General features: G+C 28.7%; 1 protein-coding gene across 1 annotated transcript; it reads left to right on the top strand.

Annotated features, from left to right (window-relative positions):
- Positions 1 to 16: 16 nt before the first annotated feature.
- On the top strand, positions 17 to 6,830 carry LOC132949506 (uncharacterized). Its single transcript, XM_061020438.1, has 5 exons — positions 17 to 393; positions 2,667 to 2,765; positions 3,801 to 3,983; positions 5,751 to 5,810; positions 6,219 to 6,830. The coding sequence occupies exons 2-4, from the start codon at positions 2,668 to 2,670 to the stop codon at positions 5,764 to 5,766; spliced, it is 297 nt and encodes a 98-aa protein (XP_060876421.1). The 5' UTR covers positions 17 to 393; position 2,667; the 3' UTR covers positions 5,767 to 5,810; positions 6,219 to 6,830.
- Positions 6,831 to 13,878: the final 7,048 nt, after the last annotated feature.

Raw genomic sequence — 13,878 nt, 5'->3', positions numbered from 1 at the left:
TCGGGAATATTCGATTGTAGTAGACAGTGTGTTGTTGTTATGTCGTTCCATTGTTGTGAAGTCTGTAGTGTAAAGTGTTAACAGTAAAGTTAACAATAAAAAAAGGAATAGAAGTATACGATAATAATTATATATAGAAGGATAAACCAATAACCACAGTTGTTGTTGTAAACTATTTTTGTTTCTCGTTTTTCTGTTGTGAATACTGGATTCAGGATTGCTATAGTAAATTACGTACTCCGTCACTCCGTGGTTGTCACTGTTGGGAATTGCGTACACGGCTTTGGATCACGAATATCACTGCGCACGTCAGAAAATTCGTCGCCGTCCATTTATTTCTGCAGTTGTTCTCCTACGATTCGTTTATAATTTCAGCGACTAACAACCATCCAAGTAAGTTTGTACCAATTAGATACTTTGTACATTTAGGAATGTATACTTAGTTGACTTGGCTTGTCAAGTCTCGAAGTTGTACTCCCGACCCGGCGTAATAATAACTACTATTTTTTTTCCAGACCGCGTACGCTATCTAGACTACGTTATGAAAAATATACCTGGACCAAAATTCTAATTCTCGGTTCATATTTAAATTATAGACCAACTGAACTACTTAAGAGAGATCTCCCCCCCCCCCCTTAAACCTCCCTAATAGCGTGTAGGTATGCTAAAAAAAATTGGTGTTGCTCAAATAATTTTAGGTAACCTATACCTCATAATATTGTTAAACCGACCTATAAAATGTCCTATTTTTCTTCCGTCAATATCCGCGACCGGCCCACCCACTTTTTGGGTGTTGCCAACACTTGGACCCTATGGGTACGCCACTGCACCACTCTGCAACACATTTGTTATGCTTATTGCAAATTTTAATTTTAAAACAACTCATCGTTTTCGTGTTAGCCTATTATAGTATACTGTTGTTTGTATATTGAAAAAACTAAAAATCCATAAATTAACCTGAAACAGTTAGATTTTTCAGAGTCAATAACAGTACTGTGCTATTTTATTTTGATTCCTAAATTAGTTAAGTTTCAGTTGGATTCAAATTTACTAAGAAGGTTAGACCTATCATAACTAGTTCTCAACAAATGGTAAATAAAAAATGTGTACAGAAACCTTATATTAAAATTTAATATATAGAAAATTAAATTTCAGTAGCCAGATTGTTGCTTATCAGCAGGGCTCGGAACTTAATGCGCTAAAAAACAATGAAATATGTGCATACGTATGTACTAAAAAAACGCAAATATGCAGTATAATATGCATATATTATTTCATAAAATATATATATTTCAAGGTATAATTATATAAAAAAAATAAATATAAAAAATATGAAAAATATTTTTGGATCATAAATATTTTATTTATATTTTTTTGTTGATGATTTGGAGCTGTTATACTAAATAAATCTATTCCCAGAATCCTAAATTTACAAAAAAATAGAATTTATCGAATACAGCGATTATTAAATAATGTTAGGTATTAATTAGTATTAATCCAACATATTAACAACATCACAAATTTTTCATAATATTTACTATAATAAAGTACTGCATTGATGCAGGTACTCCAAGGGGTTATGATTGGTTCTAGAAGTAAAGGGATCTCCAGTGCGTAATTTTTGAAAATATGTTTACGTGATGGTGCTTTTTTAAATATTTTACGTTAGCTACGACTTTACGAACAGTACCAAACTGATTTCGTACTTCCTCTGAAACTCTATAGAGACCATGAGAGCACATGTACCATTTTAGAGTAGAATGCGTTCAAATAGACTTACCAGATTTTATCATATACGGTACTATTTATTTGTAAATCATTTAATTTACAATATTCAATTATTGAAAACTTGTTTATTTTTGTTGTTTTCTAAAACGCTTTAACATAAAATGCATTTATATACTCAAAATCTTTAAATATGCAAAAATATGCAACATAAATTGTTGTATTTCAATAGTATGGTTCATGAAACGAATTTGTATCAAATCAGATAAGAAATATGCAGCTTCCTGAGAAAGATGCAAATGCATAAAGTTCCGAGCCCTGCTTATCAGTGTACAACAATCATGGAAATGGCGTTTTAGTACAATAATAATTTTGTGGTCTGAGCACATTTGCTTCATTGACCTGACCTGTATGTATAACTTTTTTGCTAAAATACAATTCCTACATCCTACTGTCATACTTCTATATTTTATAGAATTTCTAAAGAGCATCAGTGGAAGTAACTAATTAACTTTTTTTTTTTTGTGTGGTATTTCGACTGCTATGGGAACAACGATAGTATTACTTCCACAAATTTACCTACTTAATTAAATTATAATTGTTAAAAGTATCTATAGCAAAATGTATGTCTGTTAATACAATATAGGTACTAGAACATAAATAGGTATAACAATTTTAATTATAATAATTTGTTATGAGGAAATTAAACCTAGATATGTATTGTTTCCATTTAATTAACGCATAACATTGCAACTTTTACATTCAGAATAATCAGTATTGTTCTGTAAATTTTTCATATTAGAATGAATTGACCTACCTATTATCAAATTAAAAAAAAATCATTTGTTGTTTTCATTATTTATGTAATATTTATAGTGTGTGGTTTTAGTTATGTGTATTTATTTTTTATTTATAAATTGTTGCTACTTATTTATTTACAGAATGAAAACCGACAAAATTAAAATTGAATCTTCTGAAGAATTAAAAATCCCTTATGTTCGTTTGGAGCGTTGCAGTTTAGAAGAAATTAATGGTTACAGGTTAGTATGATTTGAATAATATTTTTTATATCATTAATTGTAGGCACTAATTTTGTATTTTACAAACATTCAGTGTATATTAATAATTTAAAATAAAATAAATATTTAGTACTTAGGAATAATTATGGCTATCTTGTAGTATGGCCTGGCTCTACTACAGATTTCAATCTATTATCGGTTACGGGAGGCTCGTCGTGTGGTCTCAATTGCTCGATTACAATGATGGCATTTAATGCTCATACTCAAAGAATAGAAATTTTTGGAATATTCTGAGGTTAAAAATTATAAAAAATTATTTATTTATTATAACTTTGTTTAATTTGTCACTATAACCACTTTTACGTCTTCCACTTTGATATTATTATATAATATTATATAAATATTGCTGTAGAGTGGCAAAAAGGTTAGACCATATACTGAAGTCACAATGTGACCGGTAGAGCGCATAGAACATGATGGTATTATGGACACTTCCAGAATATCTGTAGGTATTTAGAAGGTATCATTATGTGTTATAGTTAGATGTCTTAGATCAATGAACTGATAGCTGATAATAAAATATGTACTTAAAATTTTTTGTTTATTATATTATAATTTTGTTTTAAAAATATGTTTCATTATAAATGGATCTTTTATCTTTAATCTTTTATCTTTTAATAGAGTAATTAAATAAATAAATGTTATAAATATCACACATTAGATTTTAATTGTTAGTTATAATATAGAATAAATATTAATAATATTTTATTAACTCGTAAGTAGCTAATATATACTAAAAAAATATTAATGAATCCATATTTCTGTTAGTCACATAACTATAATTTAGCGAATCATAAAGTTATAATGGATTCACCAATTTTATTATTCTAACATTTTTTTCATAGGTAACTTCGGTTATCCTTATGGAGTATTTATAATAAAATGTTTCATTGTTTGGTAGAACTTATAACTATTAATTAAATGTGCATTCAAAATCTCTTAAAAAGTTGTAAAAAATTATGATTAATTTGTATTTGTATATTTTTATTCATGTAGACTGAAACCAGAAAAAAATGCTTACTATTTGATGAAATCTGGATCGGAAGAATCTAATGAAGAAGAAAGTAGTGATAATGTGGTATCACTGAACTTTGTGACTTTATTAGGTGATTGTGAAAGATTGTACCGTTCCTATGTCTTACTTGAACGGTTATCTCCACACGATATTCAAAATTTATCGTAAGAAAATATATTTATAAATAACTTACCTATAATTAGAAATAAAATTATTAGAAATGTTATACAGTTGCTATGCTAACATTGGTGTTGGTAGCTCAAAATTATTTAATTATCACATAGTCACATTATTTTCTAATACTCTATAATCTAGATTAATATGTCTACATTTTTATTTTATATAAATAACATTAAAATTGATTGGACTAAGACTTAACTAAAATTAATATAGCTGTTAGTGGATATTTATTTTAATTATATAATTGTAATATTAATATTGTTTAATGTACATATTATTTACTATGTATTCAAAAGTTGAAATACTTGGATATTATATGTTACTGTAGTATTAATGTCAATATGTTCCTTTTAGTTACTAATTTCTCTCAAGTGGTCTTATTATTAGTTGTATACATTGTAATTCATTAATTTATTCATATTTTTAGTTGTCATTGATTGAAATACATTTTTAGAAAACTAATAGAGATTAGTTAGTTATTAAAATATATACTAAAAATAAATCAACACTTTTAAGAACAAAATAATCAGGTTATACAATGTACGTGTTTTCTTAGTGTGTAACAATTCAGAGACGAAAGAACAAAACACTTTCCTAGAAAATGCAGCTTTATAACTTTATTAAAAATAATAAAATATTTGAAAGAAAAACACATTTAAAATATTGTTTAGTAATGTATTTATTTTTATTAAAAAAAAAAATGAGTCACAAAATAGTTATTATATTTAATACATGGTTTTTGTAAATATTTTTTTTATCGTACCTAAATATTTAATATATTATTTCGTTTTGTTGGAACATAATTATCTCATTTTAGATATGTTTTTTCTTTTCTACATATTATACATGAAAACCCATGTGTTTGTCTAGGATAATCACTGAAATTATGAAATAACTGACTTGATTTACATGTGGTTTATTATAAATTTTGTAGACAATTTTTCAAAAAAGAATATATGCATGGTTAATTTTATTTAGGTTTAATAATATTTATTTATTATTATTTTTACATGTATATTACAATAGGCTTTTTATATTATATTATAGTTTCAAGCAAGGCAATGAATATATATATATTTTCAAATTTTTTTTTTCTGCAAGATGTTCCAAATCCCTGTGTTTCTCATTTTTTGACCAAAACATATGTATAACCTCACCATTTTTATTGTAAAGTTATTCCTTAACTTGTGTATTACCATATCTTAATTTTTCCAATTTTAATAAGGGAAGGATGACATTGAATTTGAATATTCCACATTCCTGTTCAGGCAATTAATTATTTCAGAATTCTTTTTTTGCACAATTTTCCAAATACCTCTCCGGTCTGGGGATTACCATATGCAGTTTTTCCATTTTGTGATCTGGTCCTGGTCATATACATAATGTATTTTGTATTGTCAGCAGACATATTCAAATAATTTAAATTGTTTGCAATTGTCAACTAGTGCATAGCAATACAATTATTATATAAAACAAATTATGTACAACTATCTAAAGACATTTGTAAATATTTCTTTTTAATTGAATTAATCAATAGTGTATAGTAAAAATACATAAATATATTTATATTTCTTTTTAATTAAATTATTCAATAGTGTATAGTAAAAATACATAAATATATTATTATTCTGACAAAGCTGGGTAACTACCAGTTGTGAATATAGTATATTACCTAATAGTTTTAGTTTGTTTGAAATAATTTACAAGATACAACAATATCATTACTAACCAAATTATATTTTTTTTTCTAGGAATAAAAAGAATTAACTATTCATATTCTTTCAATGGGACTTGAAAACGATGACAAATCTGTAAGTTTAATTTATTGTTTTAGAACGGTGTTATAGGAATGTTTCTGTGTAAATCATTGTTATCAATTTCCTCAATTATCCTTATAACTTAACAAATAGTTTAAAAAGATTAACTATAAATAATGGTAAAGTTTAACCTATTTAGCCATAAATTATACTTAAGCATTTATAGATAATTAAAGATTATTTATTGTGATATTTTAGATTCTGAAGGGAGTGAGGGATATATAGGTTTTACAAGGGGATATTTATTTATTTTTTTTAATACTTTATTGGCAGTAAGTTTTGTCCATTATTAATTTTGATAAGATAAGCTCTGCTCAGAATCATTCTTCAAATACAATTATTTATCATGTTTGATTCCTGTATTACACTTGATTTAATTTATTTAATTTGTTTTTATTTTAGTTGTGTGGGATGGATTTTAGTTCGGAACAAAATTCAATTGAAGAACAAATATATTCACATGTTAGGCAATACTTTCATCAGTGTATCAGTTAAGATCAATTGAAATTTATTTTTTTTGTTAATTAAATTAATTTCTTATAACATTTAATATATCTATGTAATGTGAATTTTTTTCATTTTATTTTTTGATCTTATTATGTTACTAAACTTTTACATTTTGGATTAATTCCTTTATACTTATTTTTTGTGAATGTAGTATATAACTGCTGGAGTTTATTCTGGTTCAAATTAATAATTATTATAATATATTATGTGTATGTGTATTCTAACATCGACGGACAACAATTTGAAGCCTTAAGGTTGATTGAATTCTAATTTATATAGAGCCAATAAAAATAATGTTAAACTAGTTTAAAGTCTTAAATATTTTAATGTATTTCATTAATTATTTGAATATTGGTATTTAATTTTTTTTGATAATATTATAAAGATGTATCTAATAAGTATATTCGAACATTTGAAAATGAGATTTTGTTTGTTGATGTATCTCTAATAATATGCAGCTAATTAATGTTTTTTTTTGTATCCAATAAACTTATATCAAACCATCAACCAATTATTATTCTAAATCAAATTACCAAGTGTTAATATCTAATATTAACCAAAATTGATTCTAAAATATTATATAAAAATAATCTGTTTTAATGCAAGGAGAATTTTATTGATAGATTTCATAAATATTTTAAGAATTCAAATTTATTAAGAATACATAATATACATTTTTAAATAAAAACAAAAAACCAATTATACGGTTTTCAAAATAGATTATTGGTTTAAAAAAATAATCAGAGTTCAAAATACCAGATATTTATTTATGGCGATACTTGATAAAATTAAGTAATAAAAAAAAGTTAAATTATCTGTGTTGATTTTTATTGTTTAATCATTAACTACTATATAGTTATTAGCTTATATTAAATCAACATAATATTAAATTCTAATAAAACAATTTAGATGAATTATTATTAATTATGTTTATTAGTTGATTAAGTTAAGTGAGGTAGCCTTAGTGCTGTAGAAGAATTGCTAATCATAATTTTACTATTTATCATTACTTTAATTTAATTATAGATTCATATTATATTGAATATATTTGCAGATCTGGGATACCAATCTAAAAATGAGTAAAATGGACAATTTTGATTGAAATGCCCTAGTTGTAAAGTTAATAAATTATCACTACCTATATAATATATTCATTACTAAATTGTATGATTAAAAAATGAGAATATACATAAGTAGATATCTGATATTATGTAAAATGTATTATTTATTTTATAATTACTATTATCAAGATTTTTATCTAATTACTACTTTGGCAAACCATATGTGTAATTATTACACTTAAAAGATAATTAAAGTTTTTTAAAGCAATAGTGTTAGTTGATTTACTAGATTAATGCCGCTGATTAGATTAGGTATTATATTATAATATTGAATTGTTATAAATTGTAGTGTAGCTATTAGAATATTCTTGTACCTATAGATATTAATTATTATAATTACAATATGAAATTGAATATCTAACTTACTTTATTTATCAATTTGTGTGACCTTTTATTTTCAAATTATTATTTTGTGGCACAGTGACTGAAATCAATGATGATTGAGAATAAGCAACGGCTGCTGCTACTAGTTGTCGGATGAATGACCACACGGGTTTGTAGTGTGCAAAAACCTTGCCTCACATACACATGTTCCTAACTGACCGTTCCAATACTACTCTACCAACCTACAGGCTAATGACCTCAGTCGTAGAAAAGCATTGGGCCTAATAAAAAAAAAATTATTATTTTACTAGATATTTACCAAAGTCGATAGATGTTTAATTAATGAATAGGTAATACTGTATAACCTTCCTAATTTTTAAAACAAAACTTGTTATTTTTAAAAAAATAACCTATAATTTACTTAGGTTTCAAAAAAAAAAAAATTGTTGAAAATTCGTTTTTGGCTCGTTAAACTATAAGCGTTGTGCGTGCGTAAAACACCGAAAATCGTGAACTTTGTAAGGCTATACCATAAAAACTAATGATTTCCAGCAATTAATTTTTTGCAACATCGTTCTTAACTGGTTGTAATATATAGGTTTCAGAAAAAAAATTCAAAAATCAGTGTGGACACTAAATTTGAAGTATATCGCTAAAATTACCAAATATTTTGTTTGAAAAAAAATGTCGAATCATCCCCTCCATCCAAAATTCTTGAGCACGCCTCTGGTTATATCCCTCCCCCCCATTGTCCGATAAATCCCCTTGTTTGTGTCTGGTATAACCACCACAATTATAATAGTTTAAATGTATTATTTGTTAGATTATCTCCGATAGATCGATTTGAATTTAATGGCAGACTTGCAGGTTAGGACGAGATTTATGTTTTTTTTGATAGGGAGGAGAGGGGAATGTTAATTTTCCTATCGATTTCCGATATTTACGTGATTTTGTATTGGGTGCTTAATTTCGATTAATGGCGATTGAAAGTTTATCAATTATAAGGCCGGCGGGGGGTGATTCTGTAACGGGGAACTGGTAAAATAACATGATATAAATTATAAATTGTTATATTCTGTGATTAAACACTGCGTCCCCGTTACATCTTATCACTTTCAATCGCCAATAACTTTGTGCGACCCTGTGACAGTAATAACACGTAGGTAATTAATTGCAATGTATTTTACTTTTGTTTTTCTTATCAAGGATCACGATTCTTTGACCAGTTATATAGGTTAGAATACTAACCGACTAAAAATATGTTGGGGATGGTCTAAGTTTAATATATTTCATCTATTTTGTGATCTAAATTCCATGTAGGTACCCCCTTCTTACTACACGGCTAAACGGCTTACACGTTTAATTTTTAGATAAGATTTAGATAAATAATATTATTAGTCTGTATACTTTTATTATTATTATTTATACTTTGTACCAACGTGTCATGTGTGTATCTACCAGACTTTCAAGTGTCACCAAAGGTAATTACAACTTTCTTAAATAGCATTTATCTTATATTCCCAACCACAAGCGCAACTTAGGAACATTTTTCTGGGGCGGTTAAAATTGTATCAGCAGCACAAACCCTGATAATTAATATTTTAAACTAAGATATGATTAAAAACTCTTGGGGCTACAGATAAAACTGGGGGGCCAAGCCCAAAATGATATCCTTGTTTACGCGACCTGGCACCAATCGGGGCTCGGGCTAAACCGTCTGTTGTACAATATTGTACTATATCATGTTTATTTACTTTTTCGTCTCGGCAAAGTCGTTTGAAATGCGGCCAAAACAACAGAGGAAGAAATAGTGTTCATCTTTGGATCGGCGCTATCGACGATGCCGATCATCGAAAATCGCATGGCTTGAGATAGAAACCACCCCCCCGAGTGACCCGCCGCCGACTCCTGCGAGCTGCAAAGGATTACGGGTAAATCTCGGCAATTTATCTCGGTTTAGGGACACCGAGCACTCGGGCGAGCGGCGAGAAGAGCGCTAACGACGGTGCGATTTATATATTATATTGTGCACAGTGGTTTTACGGTCAATCGCTGCGACCGGAGACAAATGGGACTACGCGACGGCAGTGGAAATCGATTTGAATAATTTAACATGAAAGGAAGGACGATGAGTCACACGACGGAGTCAGCGGCGTCGACGGCAATGACCGCCGCGCCGGGTTGACATGACGGAACCATGGGCGTTCTCACGGGGGCACCCGGAAAAAGTACGGTTTTAATTTCTATCATTTCATTCCATTGATTTACTATATTATGTTTATTGTTTCCTTGAAGATAATGATAAATGTATTTATTTCAAAGATGACGTCGCATGATCGATCAATTTAATAATATTTTCTTTAATTTAACAACAATAATTTATCATCAGTTTTAACGTAATGTGCACTAGAACGTCAATATTGTTGTTTATTGTTTTCTGTTTTATTCGTGTCAAAACCTTGATTACAGATGTCATTTCCTTCAGCGCCAGTTGTAACAGAAACATGAAAACTTTTAAGTTTAATAGATTCTCTGTAAGCGTCTCTTATTCTAGTTTGAACACCAGATGTAGATCTTGACATAACGTTTGCAGTGTTTGCACCATCGTTTGTTTGTGCCACAAGAGTAAGAGAATATCAGAAATGCCGAGTTTTTTTAAAACAGAAAGAATTTTAATAGAAATATGTTCGGCTAGCTCCTCTCCCATTATTTGATACATCATAAAATCCAATAAATCGTGCACAATATACAGTATAGCTATTAGGAATAATCAGTGGCGGATTCAGGGGAGGGGCACTGGCAGGGCCTGATTTAATACAATTAGGGCAAAGTGCACATTTTTTTTTGGGGCCCCCAAAGTCAAAAAAATGTTCTAAAAAAATTCTGCATAGTGAGGGGAGGAAATGTTGATAATAATAAAAAAATATTTATATATTAAAAGTGTTCAATACCTATCTCAAAACTCCTAAAATATTTGTATCTACATTATTTCATGTACTATAAATACAATTTAGTTACTTGGTCTAGTAAATTAAGGACAATGAAAAGATAATACGAATTAAATAACTTAACAAAATTATAATTTATTAAAATATTAAAAATACTTAGGATTTTATTATATATGAATTTAAATTAAAATAACTAATTTTCAATCTTTAAAATGAAATAATAAATGATCAATTTCTATAATTTCTATTTTTATAACATTTTATCTTAAAAAAGTTTAAAAATTACAAAGTACTTGGACTTCAATAACTATATTAGTTTATTTATAACATTTAATGTTTTTCCGTAAATAAAAATAACTGAATGAAGCATATATTATAAAATATTGTCAAAATCGAATGAAATATAAACCAGTGGTTCTAAAAATGGTAATTGTGTGAGCGAAATGCTCATAGTGTCATCAAAGACGAGTTAATCTGTAAATACTTGGCTCGAAGAAAACTTTAAATAGTTAGGTATCAAATATTTCCGATGTTCAAACAATTTTCTATTCTTAATATTTTGTGATGGTAATTGATTAGCACTTGGGTGTGGAATGACAAAAATAACCATCTGCACTTGCGTATATCAGGGCCTGGGCACAGGAGCACGTGCCCCCCTGTCAATTTTCTATCGACAATTTTTTTTATGTAACTACGGGTATCGTATAAATGAAAAATCAATTTGATAAGAATAATACTACCAACTATTAATTATTATTGCGGTAAAATGAGCGCACGTCATAAGAGTGAGGTAATTTGGTCGTGAGAAATTTAGGTACCGCACACATAAAGAAACTTGTTCGATGCTAGAGTGCTAGACACATCAGCTGTTTTTATTTAATTTTATTTGGGCCCCCTTCAAAAAAATAAAGCCTGGGTGCGCCACCGATCCATTCTAAACCGAAGTTATTATGTGGGGAAATATTGACGGGGCATCATCGCCCGTCGGTTAGTCACTCATCAGTATTCGGTTATCATCGGCACTCAGTTTTTCGCTATTGGGGGTCTTTAGTAAATTGGACGAAACACTTATATATACATATATATTATATATAGGTGTGTGTGATCTTATGACCGCCATAACGGGTTTGTCGTTTGTTATTTATAACGATGTACTTATTCCGCAGCTGTATTCAAAGGCTTCTGGACTTCAAAGAAACATCGAACTTTTTTTAAAAAGAAAAAAAATGCTAATGTATAGTTTCTCTTCACGTCATCCCCGTTAACGCGGTTGTTACGATTTTTTCGTTTCAAATAATGGGACAAACGACATAATGTCTTACGGAAAGTACGTCGTATACTTGTATTCTTATAGTTTTGAACACAATGAAAAAATAAATAAATAATAGCGATACGACGTATATATATATACGCGAGCAGACGCGTCGACTCTCAAAGGAAAGAAATTCTTCTTCGTATTTTTTCTTTGACTTAATTAAATTTCGTATAACCATCCTTTTGGCCGTAATTGTTGTAGAATAGTATTTCGGACAACAATTGCGGTTTGCGAATCATAAAATGTCTCAAACGCTCCCTCACGCTTTATCAACCGCGCTACGACCTTTGTCGGCTCTAAACTTTAAGCAGCTTTACTTCATAAACCGCTCGTGTTCAAAAGAAGATTATTTTTAGCCTATTTAAAGTTTCGTCATGATGGGTGGGTTTTAAAAAACGTCTTTCGACATACTTTTAGCAACCATTATGATTATTGCAACTTAAATTATTATTGTCGAACCATGTCGGGGGACGTAAAATTCACAAGTTTACTGTAACGCATATTATAATATTTTTGTGTTCATATTATTTTATACTGATAGCTTAGCAAATAGGATCGCAAGAATCGGCGTAAAATATTTAAATATCCGATATAAATACAGACCGATACTAGAGTAGCCAGTAGGTATAATATTATATTATTATGCAGTCTGGCAGTCATGTGTGTAATAGACATATTTGATATTTTAGGACCTACATTATCGGCTGATGTTGTTTGCTCTGTCCAAGGGCCAAAACAATCTTTTTTTCGCAACACACTGACACCTGTGTCGTATTAGTGTAATAATTTATAAATAGTTTGTTATACATTTACTCGTTCATCTTTTCCGTTTAAGTTCTGCATCAATGGCAACTAAAGTGAAACCGTAGGTACCTTATACAATTCTTCCAACGCAAACTAAATATACTTTCATGTTTATTAGCTAATAGTACTGGGATTTCACATTCTAAGCAGCGTGTTTGGCAAGTTCCTTATAAAATGGCAAATGTTCCGTTCCTCGTTTTTTTTTTTAAAAAAAGGAATTCGTTCCGTTCCTTGTTCCTTAAAAAAAAAAAAGAATTTGTTCCTTTGGAAAATGAACTAGTTCCTTTTTTAGTTCCAAATAAAATAAAAATTCTTATTTAATCACTTATGTTTTTTTTTTCATATGCATAGGTACTTCTTTAATTTTTAATTATAATATTTAACAACAAGTAGGTACATCTTTATATATAAAAATGGATCCCTGTTTCCCTTGGTCATCGCATCACGCGTGAACGGCTGGGCCGATTTGACTGATTCTTTTTTTTGTTGTGTTCGTAATTGTCAGGACAAGGTTCCTATGAAAGAACATTTTAGGAAAATTCATCGGAAAAGAAGAAAATTTGGATGTCAAAAAATACAACAATGGCACCATCTACCCAGAAAAAAAATAAACTAAATAATAAAAAAATTAAGTTGCAGATTAAAATAATAATAGTGTATTGTACCTATATTGCTTGCTATTGGTTACGGGTATGTTTGTTGATTTGTATTATTATTTGTTGTCAATATATTATATATATATTAGATATAAATGAATCTTTGTGTGTAGATTAGACCTCTGGGAAGAAAATAGGCTAATTTAAAAAGGGTTAAATTTTGTTTTTTTTATCCATTGGATTTTAGTACGGTTAGGTTAGGATTTCGTAAAAACGATAAACTTGGTATAACTTTGATACTTTAGAGTTATTAAATCAAACACTTATGTATAAACGGCACGGGGTCCGCGATCTACCGATGGTAAGATTGCCTACCTGATAATATACTGCTGCGAATCAGAATTTTTATTTCGGGCAACGGAAAAGTTAAGATGCGTTTTGAACACC

Source organism: Metopolophium dirhodum, chromosome 7, assembly GCF_019925205.1.
Source record: "Metopolophium dirhodum isolate CAU chromosome 7, ASM1992520v1, whole genome shotgun sequence".
NCBI classification, from domain to species: domain Eukaryota; kingdom Metazoa; phylum Arthropoda; class Insecta; order Hemiptera; family Aphididae; genus Metopolophium; species Metopolophium dirhodum.
This window is presented reverse-complemented; position numbering and strand designations above follow the sequence as displayed.